Genomic DNA, 24,369 nt, shown 5'->3' with positions numbered 1-24,369 from the left:
ATTCAACAGCGTTTAAGAAATATATTACCTTCAACAGTGTTATCTTGTGATCAAGCCTTCAATGTTTTGTGATTATTGATGTGGTAAAAATGTTAGCTAACGGTTTAGCAATTAGCAAGTTTGACATTTCATTTAAAAATATTACTGTTATCTGCTTTTGATAAGCGGTTTAGCAAAAAAATACGTCCCGTATTATCTGTATACGGCCCCCAGTTATTGGGCACCTTACTATTTTGTTCAATTACAAGATATATCCGTTTAATTTTGTTGAAAAAAGAGACACCAACCACGTACCCGAAGTGTTTACTAGATAGTTGACTAGTTGTCTTCAGGTAAAAAATAATGATTTGCCTGTCAACTTTTCATTGCGTAGCCCGGTGCGCCCTCTTGTGGACTCTTAAAAAATGGTTCTTCACCAACATATTCAGTGTTGTAACCAAATGAAATATGAGTATTAATAATTTACATCAAATACACTTTAATTTCAGTTATGTGCATTAACATAAAACAATGAAAACACTGTTGGAGTTTGTGTTGCAGAGGTGCACTTGGAAAGTAAAGGAAGAAATACACAAGATGGGTTCAATAAATATATATATTATATTTTAGACATTTATTTTTTTGAACAAATAAATAATTTCATATGAACACAAACAAAACAAACAATTAAATCTCGACCTCCATCCCTATATTGTCACAAAAATCACAATAAAAATCCAGCTCCACCGCTACCTCTTGATCCCACTGCACACACCTGCAGTGGAACCAGTGCTGGCAAAAGTCACAGCACACCCATGGCACCTCGGATCTACACTCCTGAGAGGAGCTTGCAGGCGGATCACGCTCCCCGCAGCGAGCACAGCAGGTGGTGTCTTCTTTTATAAAAAATTAAATAATAATACAAATTGATTAATATGGTTTTGCAAAATGTAGAAGTTCTTCAACAACAATAGTAATTGATACAACTGAGAGAGCGAGAAAAACAGATTATGAAGTACCTGAGAGTGGTGCCATGGGTGGTGTGACAGATGTGACCGGTGTAGCTTTTCTCTTCCTTTTCTGTGCTGCAGTTTGAGAAAAAGTAGTGTTAGACAGAGCATGTTGCATGAAAACCCTTTTCAACTTTTTTACATCAATACCTCTGGAGGAAGCTGCAGAGGTTTTGGAGGAGGCGGAGATGACTTGAGGGCTGGTGCTATTTACTGTAGATATATAAAGATATATGTATATATTTTTTACATTGCTGTTTTATAAAACAGATAACAAACAGTCATTTTTTCGTAATTTAACATGTGTTTACCTGTGGAGGTGGTGGTATTCAAATTGCAGGGGGCAGGGACACCAGACGAGGCTGCTATGGTGGTGTGACCAGGGGAGACGGAGGAGGCAGTTGGTCCAGAGGAGGCCGTGTTGGTGGTGACAGACATGGGGGGTGGTGTGCATTGGGGTGGTGGTGGACAAAACCGCCGACGATGGCTTGGAGGAGCTGGTGTTTGTAATGGTGGGGTTGAGGGGCCGACGATGGTGTGGCCGGGAGAGTAGGCATGTGGCCTTCTTCTGCAGCTGGGGACTCCGGCGGCTCCTACAGGTGTTGCACACTGGGAGGCACTGGCAGTGGTGATGCAGCTGTCAGGAGTGGTTCCAGCAGGGGGTCCAGCAGAGGCGATGGCGTCAATGGTCTCATCCATGGCAGCCCTCTCCTGTGCCCTCTGTGTTCTGAGGGCTGCCCGACGCTCTTTCTCCTCTGCCCCGGCCCTCTCCTTCTCACCCCTCTCCTGCCACTGGCGCGTGTATTCCTCCCCGGTGAGGCATGTGGCGACCACAGGGAGTCTTCTGTATCGGTCCAGCCGATACTTCAGGACAGTAAGGATGTGCCCCAGGTCCTTCGCTATCAGCCCCCCCTCTATTAGGGGGTGCTCTTCTAGAGCTAGGGATAGGACTGGAGCAGCGGCTGGGACTGGGGCAGGGGCTGAGGGTCCTCCTGTGGTCGCTGGGGAGGAGGTGCTGATGGATGGCACATTGCTGCTGGTTCCAGTAGAGGCGGTGTTGGGACCCGGTAGGGTCCGAGACGGCATTAAACGGGACCCTTCAATGGCTGAAGGGTCAAAAGGGAAGAGGCCACACTTCTTAAACCCTTCCACCACATAGCGCATGTCCTTGCATCGCTGGTACGGGTAGCGGAATACTCTGGCAAATTCTGATTTGTTTACCATGTAGGAGTGGTCAAAATGGCTAAGGTCTCCAGCTACCTTGGAGAACTCAGACTTTAAAGGGCCAAAGTATGCCACGTCCAGCGGCTGCAGGACATGGGTGCAGTGTGGTGGAAGACAAAGAAGTATAACCCCTTCCCTTAGTGCCACCGCGAGCACTTCCGGGTCCATGTGGCTCTTGTGCCCATCAAAGAGGAGAAGGAGAGGGCGCTCTTTCACTGCATACTTAATGAAGTGCTGAAACCACTTCCTGAACAGGTCCCCGTCAATGTAGCCACTGCTTGACCGTCCATACAAGGCTTGGGGGGGGCCTCCCAGTGTGTAGTGGCCACCGGGGAAACACTTGGGGTAGATGATAAATGGGGGGATGTCCTCCCCAGTTGCGTTGAAGCAGGCCAGCACTGTGATGTGCTCCTTGGTCCCCGGAGCCTGCTGGTACACGTGTTTTGCGCCCCGGGGAGCCAGCACTTTGTGCCTGCTCTGGTCGCTACGAAACCCAGACTCATCGCAGTTATAGATTTGTCTGGGTTTCTCCCTCAACCCACTCTCCTCCAAGTGCTTCTCATAAGAAGTGAAGAAGGTGTCCATCGTCGGACGTGTGGCACACTCAGCTCTCCCCCTGTCCAGGGTGTCCGGCCTCCTCATGCTTAGGTTCTTGTGCCTCCTCCTGAACATTTCCCACCACGTCTTCCCCAGTGGTGGGATTGTTTCCCCTGGGTGCCGAAACCTACAATAGAATAGAATATATAATTTGTTTTGGCATCACCATACACATCCACATTTACATCACACACATTGATAACAGTCAGTCCAGCATTCTACATACATAAACACATAGAACACCAAATACCTGCGTATTTTGTCGGCGTATTTCATCAGCCTCTGTCTGGTGAAGGGGAACCCATGGCTGGCGCAGTAGATACAGTACTGCACCAGAGACTTTTCATCCTCTGGTGCAAGCAATGTGGGTGGTCCACTGCGACAACCATGGGTCACCCGGCCGCTCAGCCTGTCCGCCAGGGTCTGCCGAGGTACACCATGCACCTTGGTAGATAAGAAAAGAAAACTGTTACTAGCAGATAAAATTCACATACACATGGTAATCTCCTAAAAACAAAAGATGCCAAACCTTGGCAGCCTGGCGGATAGCCATCCCTGCCCCGCAGTCCTCCATGGCATGGAACATGTCCACCTCACTCCACTGCTTCCTCTTGACTTTCTCCATGCTGCAGTGGTAAATACATGTAGCTAAATAACTTGGCATACTATACACATTTTAGAAAGATAACTCAATCTGAATATGTATAAACATTTACATTTCAAAGCTAAGGCATTGAAAGGTGATGAAAGTTTTCACAATAACTGAAAGTGTACCCACGTTTTTTGTTTGATGTTATCTGTAATGAAAATTAGTGTCCCAATTAGTGTAATATTGATGCATACATTGTACCATTTAACTAAATACTGCCTCTATGTAGCTGTTGTAAGATGAAATATAGCCAACAGTTATAGGTGTCGAAAAGTTCATGGTTCAAAGTTCCAAATACATTTTTGCAGATTGTGCAAAACGCCTCCGTCAGAGGACTCCAATTTTGACACGGTAAAGCTTGACAACATGCAGCTGTTTTCGTGATATGTATTATCTAACACTTACAATTTCTTTCCTTTTTGCTTACTTAGCAGTTCTATCAACATTTAGCATTAAGATAGCAACATTAGAAAATCCGTTAGCTATATTTCAGAGGTAAAAAGTTGGATATTAAATTATGTGTGGTCTGTCGCGCAGTCGAATTTTACAATATGCAGCGTGTTCCACAAAATGTGTACATATAACTTTTTTGAAAACTCTCAAAACCTAACTTAACTTACATAAATTGCACTGAAAATCGGTGGTCAGCTAGCTAAAAGGGTGTCGTTAGTCACAAAACGTACCGTTATTTTTCAGTCCATTTAAATGTTGAGCTCGAGGTGATTCAGTCCTCCAACCGCTAGAGAGTGTCCGAGGTCAGGGGGTGTCTGATGTTTGGGGAAAATTAGCTAGCTAGAGCTGTTCTGAAACCCATCATCTGCTTTCATTATAGATGCAGTAAGTCATGTCAGAAGCTAGCAGATTCATTATGCAAATTCCAATAAAACTACATAACATTTTGAAGTTTACTTTCCTTGCTTTGTCTAACAACACCATCATGAATCTAGCAAATACGTTCTGTGGGTCAGAGTGCAGTATTTATTTTTTTAATGTATTTGTAGTTTGTTAGCATGCCTCTCACACTGGCTTTAGCCATGGAGGGAGCAGGCCTGTCAAGGCAACTGTTGCCTAGCAACACATGCCTCGGAGGAAGACTATGTCTTCATAGTTCGACAAATTCCCATGATTTGTGAATCTGTTTCGGACCGAACAGCTAGCGCTGAGATTTCTAATGCTTACCCAGTCTGGACAATCTGGAATGATACAGAGAATATTTCGAACGCTAACTAGCTTTGTCCTCCTTCTCAGGATCGTGCCCAGTGCTCTAAATAATTCAACTGGTTAGTTTGCCTGTCTGTAAAGAGAAGGGCGGGCTGTACGTTGATCCTGCTGCTCTGATTGGATAGAGCGAAACTGTCTCCGTTCACTCCCTTCATATTTCACCCTATCACTTCTCATCGCACTTCTTTCACTTTTCACACGCAACAACTGTAGTTTAGACACTGACCACAACCACACAACTACTGACCACACAACTACTGACCACAACTACACAACTACTGACCACAACCACACAACTACTGACCACAACCACACAACTACTGATCACAACCACACAACTATTGACTACAACCACACAACTACTGACCACAACCACACAACTACTGACCACACAACTACTGACCACAACCACACAACTACTGACCACAACCACACAACTACTGACCACACAACTAGTGACCACAACTACTGACCACAACCACACAACTACTGACCACAACCACACAACTACTAAACCCCACAACTACTGACTACAACCACACAATTACTGACCACACAACTAGTGACCACAACTACTGACCACAACCACACAACTACTGACTACAACCACACAATTACTGACCACACAACTAGTGACCACAACTACTGACCACAACCACACAACTACTGACCACACAACTACTGAACTACACAACTACTGACCACGACCACACAATTACTGACCACACAACTAGTGACCACAACTACTGACCACAACCACACAACTACTGACCACACAACTAGTGACCACAACTAGTGACCACAACTACTGACCTAGCCTACCGACCACAACTGCACAACTACTGACCACAACCACACAGCTACTGACCACACAACTACTGACCACAACTACTGAACTACACAACTATTGTCCACAACTAGTGACCAAAACTAATGACAAAAATTAGCATAAAATAACCCACCAACAATAACTCTTGAACCGTTCAAGCTGGAGACACCAAACCAACTTTCACATGTTCAGGCTATCCTAACTTCAATTTTTTTTGTTTTGTTGCAACTATAACTATATAAATGAGCACAGATTAGCATAACTTGACTCACCAACAGTTACTCTTGAACCATTCAAGTTAGAGACACCAAACCAACGTTTACATGTTTAGACTATCCTAACTTCAAATTCTTACAGTCTTTTATCAACTATAACTATACAAATTAGCATACATTAACTCACCAACAGTAACTCTTGAACCATTCAAGCTAGGTACACCAAACCAACTTTCACATGTTCATGCTATGCTAATTTAAATTATTTAACTTTGATCAATTATAACTATAACTTTGCATGAATTAGCATACATTAACCCACCAACAGTAACTCTTGAACCGTTCAAGCCAGAGACACCAAACCAACTTTCACATTTTGAGGCTATCCTATCCACTGCCACAGAAATACTTACAAAGACCTGAAGCAAGTCACTCAATTTCTCTTAATGGAAAAATAACCATCTAGTTGATTTTGAAGTTTAATTTCAAGGAGGTCTTAGTCGCATGATTTTACATCCAGCTGAGGAGTTTAGTGTATTTCTGAAGTTTGATCATGAACATGAAAACATTACTATCTTGCAAGCTAAGCCTGAAGCCGAAACCACACAGAGAGATGTCATCAACGGAATCAGAATTTGCGTGCGAGAGTAAAGAGTGTGAATTCACATACACTGCGTAGTGTGTATGTGTATGTGGTCCTCTGTAGCTCAGCTGGTAGAGCACAGCGCTTGTAACGCCAGGTTAGTGGGTTCGATCCCCGGGACCGCTCATACAGAGAAATGTATGCACGCATGACTGTACGTCGCTTTGGATAAAAGCATCTGCTAATTATATTATTATTATGCCAACTTAATTGTCATGAGAATCCATAATAAACCGTTGAATTGGTTATATTTGCTATGTAGCCCTCGTGAATTTTATTCTGTGTTCCTTTTGACTTACCTTGTATGTCCTAAGGGAGCCACTGTACCTGCCTCCTGTTATGTTGGCTCACGAACAGTGAGGAGAGTTATAGCTAATACACCCTAGCAATTTATAAAGAATTTAGCTAGTGTCATTCTTTTTACATAACAGTATTCTCTCTTGAAGGGAGTTCCTCGAGTTTCCTAGCCATAGCCTGCCTAGGCTATATGCCTATGCTTGAAGTCAACAAAAGGTAATCATAAAGTTATTGTTTTCAAATATGTATTACTGGCACTGGCAGCTAACCTTATCAACACTAAATATATACTTTTTAACTATTCATGTCACAATTCCAGACTTAACAATGCACAAACAGTATTTTCTGGCAATTTATCTGCTCACTTTACCAGCATTGCTTCGCTTAGATGTGAGAAAAATTGACTTGGTTTCTAATTTGAAGCGCATGACACCGTTGACTGCGTTGACACTCGCAGCCTGTTTTTTTTTTCTATCAGTCACAACCATGCATTCTAATTCCAGCGTGTACACGCTCGTTCACGCTCGTAAAAAAAAAAAAAAACTTGAGCCAGTCACTTCATTTGAAACGAAAGAGAAGCTAACCAACCAGCTAGTGCAACACTAAATGCTATGCTCGATCCATAAGCAAGCTAGATAGTTAGCTAGCCACTGTAGTAAGATTATTTTATCACAATGAACAAGTTTGAATTAAACAACTGACAGCCTGCTCTGCCCCGAGTCTGCTGCGTGTTTAGCTTACCCAACATTACAACGTAGCGATTGGTGCTTTGGAAACATGCTGAATTACAGACTGACGGATGATGGGAAGGTCTACAACTTAATCAGCAACTGGTCAAACTATTATAAATAAGTGACAAGCTACAAGCTGTTTATCAGTGCGGTGCCCAACATACTTAGCTAGGGGCTATCTAAAAGTCCATCCCTGTGTTTGTTCAATGACAATCGCTAGCAGCAGCCAGGCTACACCAAGGTAGAATCTGATGAAGTGTTCACTTTGAAATTTAGCTTGACTCTCGGCTACCGGGACCAACACAAGAAGAGACAGGAGGCAGAGATTAAAGAGCATATTTCATGAACGAATGCCTCTCTCTTCTCCTCTTCACTGGCAAACTCATCCGTTGTGTGATGTTTAAAAGCTTTGTATCTTACTGTTAGCTACTAACTGTATGCAGCTTATTTGTTTCTCCCTGACACTTTTACTTACTTGTAATAATGTTACTTTTAGCACCGTTTAATGAAAAAATAAGTGAACGAACAAACAGATGGGTCTTCTTCATGGAAGCTAGCAAGGCAGAGATACACTATATATACAAAGGTATGTGGACAGCCCTTCAAATTGGTGGATTTGGCTATTTCAGCCACACCGGTTGCTGATAGGTGTATAAAATTGAGCACACAGCCATGGAATCTCCATAGACAAACATTGGCAGTAGAATGGCCTTACTGAACAGCTCAGTGACTTTCAATGTGGCATCTTCATAGGATGCCACCTTTCCAACATGTCAGTTCGTCACATTTCTGCCCTGCTAGAGCTGCCACGGTCAACTGTAAGTGCTGTTATTGTGAAGTGGAAACGTCTATGAGCGACAACGGCTCAGCCGCAAAGTGGTAGGCCACACAAGCTCACAGAACGGGACCGGCGAGTACTGAAGCACGTAGCGTGTAAAAATCGTCTGTCCTCGGTTGCAACACTCGCTACCTAGTTCCAAACTGCCTCTGGAAGCAAAGTCAGCACAAGAACTGTTCGTTGGTAGCTTCATGAAATGGGTTTCCATGGCATTGGACTCTGGAGCAGTGGAAACGCATTCTCTGGAGCGATGAATCGGCCTCACCATCTGGCAGTCTGACGGACGAATATAGGCTTTGCGGATGCCAGGAGAACGCTACCTGCCTAAATGCATAGTGCCAACTGTAAAGTTTGGTGGAGGGGGAATAATGGTCTGGGGCTGTTTTTCATGGTTCGGGCTAGGCCCCTTAGTTCCAGTGAAGGGAAATCTTAACACTACAGCATATAACGATGCTTAGTGGTTAAGAGCGTTGTGCCAGTAACCGAAAGGTCGCTGGTTCTAATCCCCGAGCCGACTAGGTGAAAAATATGTCGATGTGCCCTTGAGCAAGGCACTTAACCCTAGCTCATGTAAATCGCTCTGGATAAGAGCGTCTGCTAAATGATTAAAATGTAAACGATTCTGTGCTTCCAACTTTGTGGCAACAGTTTGGGGAATTCCTGTTTTAGCATGACAATACCCCTGTGCACAAATCAAGGTCCATACAGAAATTGTTTGTCAAGATCGGTGTGGAAGAACTTGACTGGCCTACACAGAGCCTTGACCTCAACCCGATCGAACACCTTTGGGAGGAATTGGAACGCCGACTGCAAGCCAGTCCTAGTCGCCCAACATCAGTGCCCGACCTCACTAATGCTGTTGTGGCTGAATGGAAGCAAGTCCCCACAGCAATGTTCCAACATCTAGTGGAAAGCCTTCCCAGAAGAGTGGAGGCTGTTATAGCAGCAAAGGGGAGGACCAACTCCATATTAAATGCCCATGATTTTGGAATGAGATGTTCGACGAGCAGGTGTCCATATACTTTTGTTCATGTAGTGTAGATACTCTGAGGAGTTTGGACCAGTTATTTGAATAGTAGATTACTTGGTATCCAGGAAGCGTTTCTGTGTTTGTTGCCTCAGTGGAACACATGCATGTAATGAAACATCATCGCTTGTTTGGTTTGTTTACTGTCTCACTTTTGACAGTGAATATGTTGAATTCAGTTCTAGTAAGCTATGCTATTTGAAACTATTGTGTGCTGAAACACTATGGTGTCAGAGCGATCCGAGAGCAAAGCAATACAGCACTGTCAGGAGTGTTAAAATGTTTTAATTCAGTTCTTGTCACTTATGCTATTTTATGTTATGCTGGATTGGCCCGGATCCACAGAGTAGAGATTCAAAAGAGTCTTTCATGTGAATAAACGTCATTACCAGACAACTGAAGGGCATTTTAAAAAACAACCAGGGAACGAAAGAGGAAATGGTCCTGAGATGAAAGAGAGATGGAGAGAAAAGGGGAGAGATGCCATAAATGTGTCTTTCATGTTGGCCCAGCTGGAAACATATAGAGGAATAATACAACTCAGAGAATAACAACCAATATAAAGAGACCATCATTATATTGCTTGGAATTCACATTTTTGACATTACTTATGGAACTATGTAGACAACTGTACAGCTATGAGATCCCCCCCAGAGAAGGAAGAGCAAGGTGCTTGACAACGCAGCCATGTGATAGGAAATGAAGAAGTGTCACGTTTTGATAGGCACAGACCTGTGCAAAGGTATCTTCTGATGCCTCACCATTCTTAATAGCATTCTCATCATTCACAATACCCTGGGTACAGTTACCCATCCATATACACTACAGTATGTCTTCAGACTGCGACGGCTTTTAATAATACTTAGGCTACACTTTGATTACTGTATGGTCTGTTACTTCCATTTCTAAATCGATTGTCAGATAGATATGGATTATATTACAGTAAAGGCTTAGATAGATATGGATTATATTACAGTAAAGTCTTAGATAGATATGGATTATATTACAGTAAAGGCTTAGATAGATATGGATTATATTACAGTAAAGGCTTAGATAAATATGGATTATATTACAGTAAAGGCTTAGATAGATATGGATTATATTACAGTAAAGGCTTAGATAGATATGGATTATATTACAGTAAAGGCTTAGATAGATATGGATTATATTACAGTAAAGGCTTGGATAGATATGGATTATATTACAGTAAAGGCTTGGATAGATATGGATTATATTACAGTAAAGGCTTGGATAGATATGGATTATATTACAGTAAAGGCTTAGCTCACCAGAGGTCTTAATCTATGTAATGTGCGGTAGGCTGACTCTCCTCTCTCTCTCTCTCTCTCTCTCTCTCTCTCTCTCTCTCTCTCTCTCTCTCTCTCTCTCTCTCTCTCTCTCCTCTCTCTCTCTCTCTCTGTCCTCTCTCTTCTCTCTCTCTCTCTCTCTCTCTCTCTCTCTCTCTCTCTCTCTCTCTCTCTCTCTCTCTCTCTCTCTCTCTCTCTCTCTCTCTCTCTCTCTCTCTCTTCTCTCGCTCTTTATGACTGACCTCTGCTGTTCTCTCTCCTCTCATCCTCCACAGACAGAGGGATTCTAATAGCCTTGGTGTTGAAAGCCAGATATCTAATTTCTTGTATGTATGGACTTAAAGGCGCAGTCTGGGATCTGGGAATTCGTTTCATGGCAATTCTTGATATTTATCCATTGATGGAACGAATCTCAGATTGTAGATTTAACCTCACTAATAAGTGATCGCTATCAGGCAACACTGCTATCCCGACAGTCAGGCAACACTGCACTGAGGTCACTCTCCATTTGTCAGTGTGTCAAGGAATTTTCTGTAGAGAAACTATCATCTAACCCTCTCCTTCTGAAAATCAACTATCCATAAAATATAATGTCCTTCAGAGCCCTCATCTCATTCCATGTCCAGTAGAGTTCTACTTCACTGGTAGGTTCACACGCCTCAGGGTTTCCTCTACCCCAAAAAAACATGTTGTTAGTCATGTACTCCCGAGTGGCGCAGTCGTCTAAGGCACCGCATTGCAGTGCTAGCTGTGCCACTAGAGATCCTGGTTTGAATCCAGGCTCTGTCGTAGCCGGCTGCGACCGGGAGACCCATGGGGCGGCGCACAATTGGCCCAGCGTCATCCAGGGTAGGGGAGGGAATGGCTGGCAGGGATGTTGGTAGAGCATGGCGTTTGCAACGGCAGGGTTGTGGGTTCAATTCCCACGGGGGGCCAGTATGGGGAACAAAATATATATATATATAATAATGTAAGTCGCTCTGGATAAGAGCGTCTGCTAAATGACTATAATGTAAAAATGAACCAAACGGTTCAGAATTGACACTTGAAATCTAAATACAAGGGGCTACACATTGAATACATTAGGGATATCTAACATAGTTCATTCAATGCACTGTTCAAAGTTGTATTATTATCGAATTGCAGAGGGAGAGCAAGCTCTCTCTGACATACTTGTCATTTACAATACAAGGCTTCAATAGAATTGACATAAAACATTCTCTCCAATACAAATCCCATTCACCCTTGCCCTCCAAGTGTACTTCTACAAGGGTTGGGATCAATTCCAATTTAATTAGACATTTCAAGTAAATTCTTAATTCACTCATGAAGTGGAGAATTTACAATGAATTAAATTCAAATTTTGGTTAGTTAAATTCGGAATTGAATTGGAATTAGACTGTTTGGACGTTTAATTTAATTTGAATTTAAAAACATTTAATCTTTTGGAATTCAATATTTTTATTTCTCAGTTAATGGAAGGTATGCGCAAATTGACTGTATAATTTGTTTTTAATCATTTCAACCTGTATTCCTATATTTCCAATATAGCTAGGCTGTCTGAACAGTGACATGATAAGCCTGAAAGCCTAACGAAATTGAACTGGAATTGTAATTTGTGGAATCGTTGGGGATAAATTGAATTGGGAATTGAAGTCTTGGAATTGACCTAACATTGGAATTCAGAGGAATTGAATTATAGCTGAATTCAAAGACTGACATGGAATTTGAATTGAATTACATTCAATTCGCAGGTAGAGAAAATGGAATTAGAATTGAATTTGTGGAATTGACCCTAACCCTGAATTATACTACATAAATATGTGCCAACTAGTACCCTATGCTATCCGGGTGCAAAAGTAAAGGCTATCACTACGCTACTTCCTGAAGCCATAAGCCAAAATCCACAGACGGATACTGTTATAGTACATGTGGGATTTAATTACACTAAGTTGGCCACCTCTGAACTGCATAAAAGTGACTTCATGGAACTAATTGCAAAACTGAAATACCTAAACAAGCGTCCCATTATATCGTGTCCCATACCCACGATGAGACGTGGATATATGGTAGAGTCAGTAGGTTGCTATCGCTTCAGGTCTGGCTAAAGAGCTATTGTAACTCTGTCAATGTTGTCTTTATTGATCCCTTTTACACTTTTTGGAAAGAGAAAAGATTCTACAAAGAAGACGGAATTCACCCAAACTGTCTCGGTGCTTAAACACTGCAAGGCCATTTTAAGGCTGCTCTGAGAGACTGACTGGGATATAACCTGTACTCTACCCAGGTTATCCCAACCATCATCACACATCAAAGTGTTTCTTAAATACTCTAGTCAAGTCAAGGAAATCTACATTATCCCTGTCTTCATTTCAATAGGATTTAAACAGCCACCAAATAGACGCAGCCGCAGGCCCATCGGGGCAAGCTTTGATAACCTAATTTCTATTCCTATGAAATCTCCTGACTTACTTAATGATCAAGTTTTTTTATAATGACCTGGTTAGGGTAAATATGGACACCCCTGCTGTTTTTAAGTCTCGCAAAGGGCCGGGGGGTTGTTACATTTAAATGTGTGAAGTATGACGTCAAAGATGGACTTCATCGATATCTGGATGCATGACACGAACACAGACATTCTTGTTATATCAGAGACTTGTTTAAATGATTAGATCATGGATAAGGACATTGAAATTGTTAATTACAACATGTTAAGATGTGACAGGCAGAGAAAAGGTGGAGGGGGGGGGGGGGGGTGTATGTGGAATCTTTTGTAGCATCATGTGCTCTTAATATCACTATGCCCCAGAAATGTGAAATCCTGGTTTTAGATGTGACCATGAGCCAAAACGTGCATGTATTTGTTGCCGGAGTGTATAGGCCTCCTGCTGCTTTAGTTGATGCGATTAGTATCATAGCTGAGCATTTAAACCCTTTTCTATCATCTGAACTGGTGGTCTTAGGTGACTTCAACCTGGACTGGCTGACACCTATCTCAGATCACTTTAAGAACATTTTATCTTGATTTTAATCTAACCCAGCTAATCACAAAACCCACTCGGTTAAATGTGAAAAATCTAGATAGATCCTCATCATTAGATTTCATTCTCACAAATAACCCCCATAAGTACATGTCTTTTGGTGTGTTTGCTAGTGACCTTATGGATCATTGTCCTATAGCCTGTATTAGAGATACTAGACAGCATAATTCTGATCCCCGTAATATTAGGAAGAGAAACTCTAAAAACGTTTCTCCCCAAGCCTTTTCTGAAATGTCCTCCATCAGGTGTATACCTGACCCTGAATTATCTCTTGAGCATTTCTCATCTATTTTTATATCACTGGAAGATTAACACGCTCCTTTTAAACGCTATAGACTAAAAAACAGATCAAATCCCTGGTTTTCTTCAGAACTTTCGGATATCTTTAGAACAAGAAATCATGCCTGGGCCAAAGCTAGACTAACTGATGCTGTTGTGGACTGGCAGCTTTTCAGGCAACCGATAAATAAATGCACGTCCTTAGTAAAAAAGGATGTGCATTCAAGCTACTTCCTAAGATCTATCGCTGACTCTGGTGATCCATCTACATTTTGGAAAACAGTTAAGGCGCTAAAGCATGGAAATTCCTCTCCTTCCCCACCCAAGCAAGTTATACTGAACTCTGACATCATTGTTGAAAAAAATGAGATAGGTCATGCTTTTAATCAACATTTTATGTACGCCGTTTTTTTTGTTTGAAATAAATATTGTATCAATAGACACGGGTCAGTCAGTAAACTGCTCGTCCCTCTCCCAGCCGCTAGTCGACTTGATAGAGGACCAGACGACCCCCAGTGAATCCTTGTACCCTCTGGAGCAACTGTCTCCTTCTGATGTATTGGAACCACTACTTATGATTGATGTAAAAACATCTGCTGGGGCTGATATGCTTGATACCTTCTTATTACAGCTTTCTGCTCTGTTGATTGCGGAAAACATTAACACATTAACTTGACAATTATATTGAGTACTATCCCTAGAGTTTGGAAGGCGGCCCATGTGCTTCCTTTACATAAAGGTGGCGAACCGAGAGATCTAAATAATGATCGTCCCATTTTCAAACTCTCTTGCAAAAATCCTGGATTCATTGATTAATACTCAGCTCAGATCACTTTTAACTGCTACATCTTTTCTGAATGTAAAACAGTCAGTGTTCAGACCAGGTCATAGTACCATCTCTGCTACTTCTATGGTTTTAAATGTCATAAATTGTCTAGATATGAAGAAACACTGTGCTGCCCTCTTCATTGACCCGTCCAAGGCATTCGACACTTGTGGATCACACCTTCCTTATTCAGAAACTCTCTACGATTGGCTTAGATCAAGCTGCTTGTAGCTGGTTTGAGAATGTATTAAAAAAGATAGAACACAGTGTGTACTTACTGATGGCGTTAAATCATGATTGCTAAGACATAACAAAAGGTGTCCCACAGGGTTCGATTCTTGGTCCAGTTCTTTTCACTATTTATATTAACAGCATTGGTCTGTCTGTACAAAACTCTAACTTTCATCTGTACGCAGATGACACTGTTGTATACGCTACTGCCCCTACGGCAGCTCAGGCTCTGTTGACTCTTCAATCTGCTTTTACTTCCTTGCAGAAAAGCCTTGGTTGACCTGAAGTCGGTACTAAATGCGGGTAAATCCAAGTACACGTTATTTTCCAAATCTTGTAATAATGTAACTGATGATTTGTGCATAAGTACGTTAGATGGCGGCCCCCATTGATCGTGTCCCCGGCTATAAATATCTGGGCATCTGGATTGACGAAAAGCTGTCTTTTAAAAAGCATGTTGACGAGGTGGTCAAGAAATTAAATAAATAAGTTGGGCTTGATCTATAGGATTTATTTTTATGTTTGACCTTTATTTAACTAGGAATTGGGCTTGCCTTTCATTAACTAGTAGAAAACAGATCATTCAGTCTACATTCATTCCTGTTATAGATTATGGCGATATTATATACATGAATGCAGCTACCAGTGTTTTGAAGCCCTTAGACACAATTTATCATAGTGCACTTGGTTTTATAACATCTGACAGTTTTGACACTCGCCACTGCATCCTTTATCATAAAGTTGGTTGGACCTCGCTAAAAACACGTAGGTCACTTCATTATTCTGTTTTTGTTTATAAAGCCTTACTCAATAAACTACCAATTTACTTAACGTCATGGTTGAAATTTATAAACTCGGATTACAGGGTTGGTTAATGCTGGAGACTCCACGTGTATCCACAGAGTTGGGTAAATCAGCCTTTTCCTACAAGGCCCCGATCATGTGGAATAATCTCCAAGTAACGTTTCATTTGGATGTGTTGTTGTCTCTGGGTCTGTTTAGGAGAAAGGCTAGAGATTTTTATATTGACAAATGTGTTTGTTTTCTTTGATTGTTTATTGTGTATATAATATTTGCTATATATTAAATTGTGTGTTTTTAAATTGTGTATAATTTTATTTTCTGTATTGTTCCCACGGGGGGCCAGTATGATTTTATTTTTTAAAATATAATGTATGCACTCACTAACTGTAAGTCGCTCTGGATAAGAGCGTCTGCTAAATGATGTAACTGTTCCCAGGGCACATTTGCAAATGAGACCTAGGTCTCAATGTGTTTTTCCCTGGTTAAATTAAAGTTAATAATAATGACCGCAGCAGGAATTGAACAAACGACCCTGCCGTTGCCGTGTGAGCCACACAGGATCACGCATATTTGTATGTTATGTACTGGTGCTCCATATGTCTCATTATCACTAGTAATACAGTAGGTAGTGTGTTCCTCTCCTCTACTGGGAGCTTTGTGAGGCTATATGAGATGCCTAATGAGGTAAGAGTCTCTCTGTGCCTGCAGGCACTAATGTAGCTAGCTATCACACACACACACACACACACACACACACACACACACACACACACACACACACACACACACACACACACACACTGTGACCACGGGAGGCTGCTGAGGGTCGGATGGCTCTTAATAATGGCTGGAATGGAATTCTCCATTCCATTTATGAGCCCGTCCTCCCCAATTGCTGCACAGCACCAGGCTCTTTGAGGATGCTATCAGCAAAAACCAAACCAACAAAACAATCACACACTCACACCTCAAGCAGCCACCTACTAGTGAGAATTCACCCCCTACATATTCCCAGCAGGGGAAAATGACAAAGAAAAAACGGCGAAAAACTGCAGTAGTTTAGTTGCTATGGGTACAGTAAGAACAGGGAATATAAATGCAACCCTTTGTTTTTCCTAGACACTGTAGTCAAGATACATAATGCACAGCACTTTGCCAAATCAAGAGTAAAGGACATTTTGTCAAATGCATTGACACACTAAAACATATCCCACTCTCTCCCCCCTCCCCAGGGTTTCCTTTGGCCCTAGAGTATCAATAATATACACTGCCTTTTATTATGGTTTAGTGTTTTAGTCTCCAGGCACAGATGAGACTATTTAATTAATTATTTGTCTGAGAGAGAGAGGTTTTCCCAATTTCACTTCAGACTCTGACGCTTATCTACGTTTTCTCCAAAGGTCAAATTTCGAATGTTGCTTGAAATTTCAAAGTTAAGGGTTAACAAAAAAAAATTCTAAAGAGTGTCTACCACTGGGATTGAAATGTGACCTTTAGATCCAGAGTCATGTGATTAGTTTAGGGATTCATTCCGAGTTTAAAGGTCAGGAACAGTCAAAATCATGTTTTTCATGAAATTGGATGATATTTAAAGGAAGCCAGATAAAAGTATGATAACCAAAGTATGACAAATGACTGTTGCTTCTACATTTATGAAGTTTGATGATAAAGTTACTGGTCCCCTCCCCCATGTCAAATACTTGGATTCATTATTAAGGCAACAAGGTGACATCATCTTAACTGTCATTTTAATACACCAATGGTAACATGATATTCTCTTACCTAATTTAAATAAGTACCACTTTGTAACCCACATCGGAGAAGGCGTGTTTGCAGAGGGGTGTGGTTTATATAGCTAGATAGCTCCTCTACTGGTGCCAACATTTGACTGTATGGTGTCAGCAACTATTATTAAAAGTTTACCCTATTCATCTATGGCGAAGATACGTATATGTTTCCCTTTCATCTGTGTCTGGTGTTAGCTAGTTACTGGCTAGCTAGGTCTTCAGCCAGCATGGAACAAAATGGGGGGAAGGTTCGTTCAAAACTCTGACGCAGTTGTCAAGGCAACACATCCGTCAGTGCTGCTGTGAACCGCATCACAAGAGACATGTCAAACGGGAGATTCAGAAAGTATTCAGACCGCTGTGGTAAATTCAATTGATTGGACATGATTTAGAAAAGGCACACACCTGTCTATATAAGGTCCCACAGTTGACAGCGCATGTCAGAGCAAAAACCAAGACATGAGGTCGAAGGAAATGTCCGTAGAGCTCCGAGACAGAATTTTGTCGAGGCACAGATCTGGGGAAGGGTACCAAAAAATGTCTGCAGCATTGAAGGTCCCCAAGAACACAGTGGCCTCCATCATTCTTAAATGGAAGAAGTTTGGAACCACCACGACTCTTCCTAGAGCTGGCCGCCCGGTCAAACTGAGCAAACAGGGGGAGAAGGGCCTTGGTCTGGCTGGTGACCAATAACCTGATGGTCTGTCTGACAGAGTTCTAGAGTTCCTCTGTGGAGATGGGAGAACCTTCCAGAAGGACTTGGTCAGGGAGGTACAGGTATGTTTGGCAATATGGTGGAGCTACAGCAAGACGGTAATATGCTACATGGGAAATGGTACTGACACACACACACTGGCCCTGGGCTACGGCCAAGATAGCTGGACTTTCATTGGGAAAAGGAAAAGGCATATAACAATTTTCTACCTGATTGATTCTTTGCAGCCTGAAGACAGCTATTGTATTGATGGGTAGTGGTCAAATCATATGATTTATTTACACAGTATTTCTATACAGAGCATTTTGTCATTTCGAAATACAGTGTTATGTACAGTGAGGGGGAAAAAGTAGTTGATCCCCTGCTGATTTTGTACGTTTGCCCACTGACAAAGACATGATCAGTCTATAATTTTAATGGTAGGTTTATTTGAACAGTGAGAGACAGAATAACAACAAAAAAATCCAGAATAATGCATGTCAAAAATGTTATAAATTGATTTGCATTTTAATGAGGGAAATAAGTATTTGACACCTCTCAATCAGAAAGATTTCTGGCTCCTAGGTGTCTTTTATACAGGTAACGAGCTGAGATTAGGAGCACACTCTTAAAGGGAGTGCTCCTAATCTCAGCTTGTTACCTGTTTAAAAGACACCTGTCCACAGAAGCAATCAATCAATCAGATTCCAAACTCTCCACCATGGCCAAGACCAAAGAACTCTCCAAGGATGTCAGGGACAAGATTGTAGACCTACACAAGGCTGGAATGGGCTACAAGACCATCGCCAAGCAGCTTGGTGAGAAGGTGACAACAGTTGGTGCGATTATTCGCAAATGGAAGAAACACAAAATAATCTCCCTCGGCCTGGGGCTCCATGCAAGTTCTCACCTCGTGGAGTTGCAATGATCATGAGAACGGTGAGGAATCAGCCCAGAACTACACGGGAGGATCTTGTCAATGATCTCAAGGCAGCTGGGACCATAGTCACCAAGAAAACAATTGGTAACACACTACGCCGTGAAGGACTGAAATCCTGCAGCGCCCACAAGGTCCCCCTGCTCAAGAAAGCACACATACAGGGCCGTCTGAAGTTTGCCAATGAACATCTGAATGATTCAGAGGAGAACTGGGTGAAAGTGTTGTGGTCATATGAGACCAAAATCGAGCTATTTGCCATCAACTCAACTCGCTGTGTTTGGAGGAGGAGGAATGCTGCCTATGACCCCAAGCTCAGCTGGTAGAGCACGGCGCTTGTAACGCCAAGGTAGTGGGTTCGATACCCGGGACCACCCATACACAAACATGTATGCACGCATGACTGTAAGTCGCTTTGGATAAAAGCGTCTGCTAAATGGCATATTATTATATTATTATATTATTAACACCATCCCCACAGTCAAACATGGAGGTGGAAACATTATGCTTTTGGGGTGTTTTTCTGCTAAGGGAACAGGACAACTTCACTGCATCAAAGGGACGATGGACGGGGCCATGTACCGTCAAATCTTGGGTGAGAACATCCTTCCCTCAGTCAGGGTATTGAAAATGGGTCGAGGATGGGTATTCCAGCATGACAATGACCCAAAACACACAGTCATTTAAAAAAAAAAATGTTTAGTCATTTAGCAGACGCTCTTATCCAGAGCGACTTACAGTTAGTGAGTGCATACATGATTTTTATTTTATTTTTCATTCTGGCCCCCCGTGGGAATTGAACCCACAACCCTGGCGTTGCAAACGCCATGCTGTACCAACTGAGCTACATACCTGAATGGGTATTCCAGCATGACAATGACCAAAAACACACGGCCAAGGCAACAAAGGAGTGGCTCAATAAGAAGCACATTAAGGTCCTGGAGTGGCCTAGCCAGTCTCCAGACCTTAATCCCATAACAAATCTATGGAGGGAGCTGAAGGTTTGAGTTGCCAAACGTCAGCCTCAAAACCTTAATGACTTGGAGAAGATCTGCAAAGAGGAGTGGGACAAAATCCCTCCTGAGATGTGTGCAAACCTGGGGGCCAACTACAAGAAACGTCTGACCTCTGTGATTGCCAACAAGGGTTTTGCCACCAAGTACTAAGTAATGTTTTGCAGAGGGGTCAAATACTGATTTCCCTCATTAAAATGCAAATCAATTTATAAAAAATTTGAAATGCGTTTTTCTGGATTTTATTGTTGTTATTCTGTCTCTCACTGTTCAAATAAACCTACCATTAAAATTATAGACTGATCATGTCTTTGTCAGTGGGCAAACATCCAAAATCAGCAGGGGATCAAATACTTTTTTCCCTCACTGTAACATCCTAGTGTAACACCTGGGCTTCGTCCCAAATGGCATGCTATTCACTACTTTTGACCAGAGCCCATAGGAAATAGGGTACCATTTGGGATGCATATTACCATTGCCATCAATCACTATTTTTCAGGAATCTAAAACAAAAAAACGATGTTTTAAGTGAGAAGTAGGCATTGGTCTGAAGTCGAGCACCACAATGCGTACTTCACCCATGCGCTACCAAGGTTTTCCAGCACACAGCTCTGGCCTACTACAGTAGCTATGTTGGTCTATTATACTTCCAAGAATGTTTAGGCAGGTTGCGTAAGATTCAAACCTTCTCAAACAGCCTAATTCATACTCTTGGAGGAGGTAGTCCCGCATTGCTTTGGCTGTATGCTTGGGGTCATTGTCATGTTGGAATGTAAATCTTCACCCCAGTCTGTGATCGATTTGCACTCTGAAGCAGGTTCTCATCAAGGATTTACCTGTATTTGGCTCCATTCATTGTTCCCTCTATCCTTACCAGTCCCCCAGTTTCTGCCGCTGAAAACCATCCCCATAGGTGTTAGACGGTTGATGAGCTGTGTCTGGTTTTCTCCAGACACAGCGCTTTGCATTCAGGCCAAATAGTTTAAAACAATTCTCATCAGACCACATAATCTTTTGCCTTATGATCTCAGTCTTTCACGTGCATTTTTTTTTGCACTCTCCAGGCGTGCTGATCTTTCTTCCGTCTGGCCCCTCTCCCATAAATCCCAGATTGGTGAAGTGCTGTAGAGACTGTTGTCCTTCTGGCAGGTTTTTCCCATGTAGTTCAGTCAGAGTGGCCCGGTTGGTCAGTTTGGTCGGACGGCCGGCTCTAGGCAGAGTGGCCCGGTTGGTCAGTTTGGTCGGATGGCCGGCTCTAGGCAGAGTCTGGGTAGTTCCACATGTTTTCCATTTCCCAATGATGGAGACCACCGTGCCCTTTGGAAACGTTAAATTGTTTTATGCCCTTCCCCAGAAATATGCCTCATCATAATTATGAATGTTATGAACAGTCCCTTGGACTTCCTGGTATAGTTTCTGCTCTGACATACACTGTCAACAGTGAGACCTTATATAGACAGGTGTTGTTTCTTTCTAAAATATATCCAAACAATTGAATTAGCTACAGGTGGACTCCAATTGGGTTGTAGTGACATCTTAAGGATGATTGAAGGAAATTGGATGCACCTGAGCTCAATTTGGAGTGTCATTGCAAATGGGTGTGAATACTTATGTAAATTAGATATTTCTGTATTTAATTTTCAATAAATGTGCAAACATTTCTAAAAACATGTTTTCACTTGCTCATGTGAATTTTCTTTCTTTTTCGGCTTGAGGAAAGAACGGTGGAGGTTACAATTGACGGAGTCACCCATGATTCACCAAATGATATTTTGAAGGAGGAAACAAAGTACTTTAAGCATACGTTTTCTTTTCAGTCGCCTCCATCTCCTCTAATTGAAGCTAATTGTAGATATTTTTTTTCTATTGATAATGTAAAATTAATAGCCACACAGAAAGACTCATGCGAAGGTGAAATTACAGAGGAGGAACTTCTGGATGCAATTAAAGACTTTAAGTCCGGGAAAACTCCAGGGTTGAATGGCATACCAGTCGAGGTATACCAAACCTTTTTTGATATACTAAGAGGACCGTTATTAGCATGTTTTAACCACTCCTATGTAAATGGTAGATTATCTGACACTCAAGAAGAAGGTCTGATCTCATTATTACTGAAACAGGATACAAGTGGAAAATATAAAGATCCAGTCCATTTAAAAAATTGGAGGCCCCTTACACTTCAGTGTTGTGATGCAAAAATTCTATCAAAATGTATAGCGCATAGAATTAAAAAGGTATTGTTGGATATTATTCATTCTAATCAGACAGGTTTTTTACATGGAAGATACATTGGAGATAATATAAGGCAAGTATTGGAAACAATAGAACACTATGGAAAATATGGGAAACCAGGCCTGCTATTCATAGCAGACTTCGAAAAGGCATTTGATAAAGTACGACTGGGGTTTATATATAAATGCCTGGAGCATTTCAATTTTGGAGAAGCTCTTAAAAATGGGTCAAAATACCACCCCCCCCCCCCCCCCCCCCAAAAAAAAAATAAAAATAAAATAAAGAACGGTGGAGAGACAAGCTCTCAAACTGTAAAGGAAGATGTCGTTGCCCTCATCCGTCAGATGCACGCGAGAAGTGGAGCTCTACACCAGTCTGCTGCAGGGAAAGCCCCAGTCTGCTGCAGGGAAAGCCCCAGTCTGCTGCAGGGAAAGCCCCAGTCTGCTGCAGGGAAATCACAGTCTGCTGCAGGGAAAGCCCCAGTCTGCTGCAGGGAAATCACAGTCTGCTGCAGGGAAAGCCCCAGTCTGCTGCAGGGAAAGCTCCAGTCTGCTGCAGGGAAAGCCCCAGTCTGCTGCAGGGAAAGCTCCAGTCTGCTGCAGGGAAAGCCCCAGTCTGCTGCAGGGAAAGCCCCTAGAAACAACTTCTCTGGTTATATATGGCCTACGCTTCATCCATATGAATCAGAATCATCCATTCTAATGTCAAAATTGACTACAAAGTGTAAATAGGATAATTTCTTGTCGTAAAGTCAGTCTCGTCCAAAACGAGATTTGGAAGTGAGTGCGTCACAACAGGTATGGATGGGTTGGGTATAAATCACTTTTGCCATCGATGTCGTGGCAGGTAGCTTAGTGGTTAAGAGCATTGTGCCAGTAACCGAAAGGTTGCTGGTTCTAATCCCTGAGCTGACTAGGTGAAAAATCTGTCGATGTGCCCTTGAGCAAGGCACTTAACCCTAATTGCTCCTGTAAGTCGCTCTGGATAAGAGCGTCTGCTAAATGACTAAAATGTAAAATGTCCAATTTGCGTACTCTCGTTCTCTGTGGCCGACATGAGTAAGTCATTTAAGCATGTTAACCCCAGCTGTAGGCCCAGTGTTTACGGACAATCTCTCCGTATTCCAGTCTGTTGTCCCCACTTGATTCTAAACTAAATGACTATTGACCCGGAGCACTCACTTCTGTAGCCATGAAGTGCTTTGAAAGGCTGGTCATGGCTCACATCAACACCATTATCCCAGAAACCCTAGACCCACTCCAATTTGCATACCAGATCCACAGATGATGCAATCTCTATTGCACTCCACACTGCCCTTTCCCACCTGGACAAGAGGAATACCTACGTGAGAATGCTATTCATTGACTACAGCTCAGCGTTCAACACCATAGTGCCCTCAAAGCTCATCACTAAGCTAAGGATCCTGGGACTAAACACCTCCCTCTGCAACTGGATCCTGGACTTCCTGACGGGCCACCCCCAGGAGGTAAGGGTAGGTAACAACACATCTGCCACGCTGATCCTCAACACGGGGGCCCCTCAGGGGTGCGTGCTCAGTCCCCTCCTGTACTCCCTGTTCACCCATGACTGCATGGCCAGGCACGACTCCAACACCATCATTAAGTTTGCCGACGACACAACAGTGGTAGGCCTGATCACAGACAACGATGAGATAGCCTATAGGGAGGAGGTCAGAAACCTGGCCGTGTGGTGCCAGGATAACAACCTCTCCCTCAACTTGACCAAGACATAGGTGATGATTGTGGACTACAGGAAAAAAAAGAGGACTGAGCACACCCCCATTCTCATCGACGGGGCTGTAGTGGAACAGGTTGAGAGCTTCAAGTTCCTTGGTGTCCACATCACCAACGAACTATCATGGTCCAAACACACCAAGACAGTCGTGAAGAGGGCACGATAAATGGGTCCTCAGATCCTCACATGGGTCCTCAGATCCT

The 24,369-nt window shown here is 42.5% G+C and overlaps 1 protein-coding gene and 1 long non-coding RNA gene across 5 annotated transcripts; both read right to left on the bottom strand.

Moving 5' to 3' along the window:
- Positions 1 to 581: 581 nt before the first annotated feature.
- Positions 582 to 2,173, bottom strand: LOC311149840 (uncharacterized protein). 4 transcript variants are annotated; one of them, XM_084187076.1, is made up of 4 exons: positions 1,301 to 2,173; positions 1,140 to 1,202; positions 999 to 1,064; positions 582 to 875 (listed from the first exon to the last, which is right to left on the bottom strand). In XM_084187076.1, exons 1-4 carry the CDS (start codon positions 2,151 to 2,153, stop codon positions 667 to 669), a joined length of 1,191 nt encoding a protein of 396 aa, XP_084043202.1. In that variant the 5' UTR covers positions 2,154 to 2,173; the 3' UTR covers positions 582 to 666. The 4 variants fall into 4 exon arrangements, with proteins under 4 accessions (XP_084043202.1, XP_084043200.1, XP_084043201.1 ...); XM_084187074.1 differs by having other exon boundaries at positions 999 to 1,202; XM_084187075.1 differs by having other exon boundaries at positions 582 to 872; positions 999 to 1,202.
- Positions 2,174 to 3,389: 1,216 nt separating this feature from the next.
- LOC311149859 lies at positions 3,390 to 4,198 on the bottom strand. The gene is made up of 3 exons (XR_014615060.1): positions 4,143 to 4,198; positions 3,589 to 3,607; positions 3,390 to 3,436 (listed from the first exon to the last, which is right to left on the bottom strand). It is a non-coding gene; the product is annotated as an uncharacterized lncRNA (long non-coding RNA).
- Between the last annotated feature and the right edge of the window lie 20,171 nt (positions 4,199 to 24,369).

Source organism: Coregonus lavaretus (genome assembly GCF_964263955.1).
Source record: "Coregonus lavaretus genome assembly, chromosome: 22".
In the NCBI taxonomy this organism is placed as follows: domain Eukaryota; kingdom Metazoa; phylum Chordata; class Actinopteri; order Salmoniformes; family Salmonidae; genus Coregonus; species Coregonus lavaretus.
The sequence above is the reverse complement of the archived record's forward strand: the minus strand, read 5'-3'. Positions and strand labels throughout refer to the sequence as shown.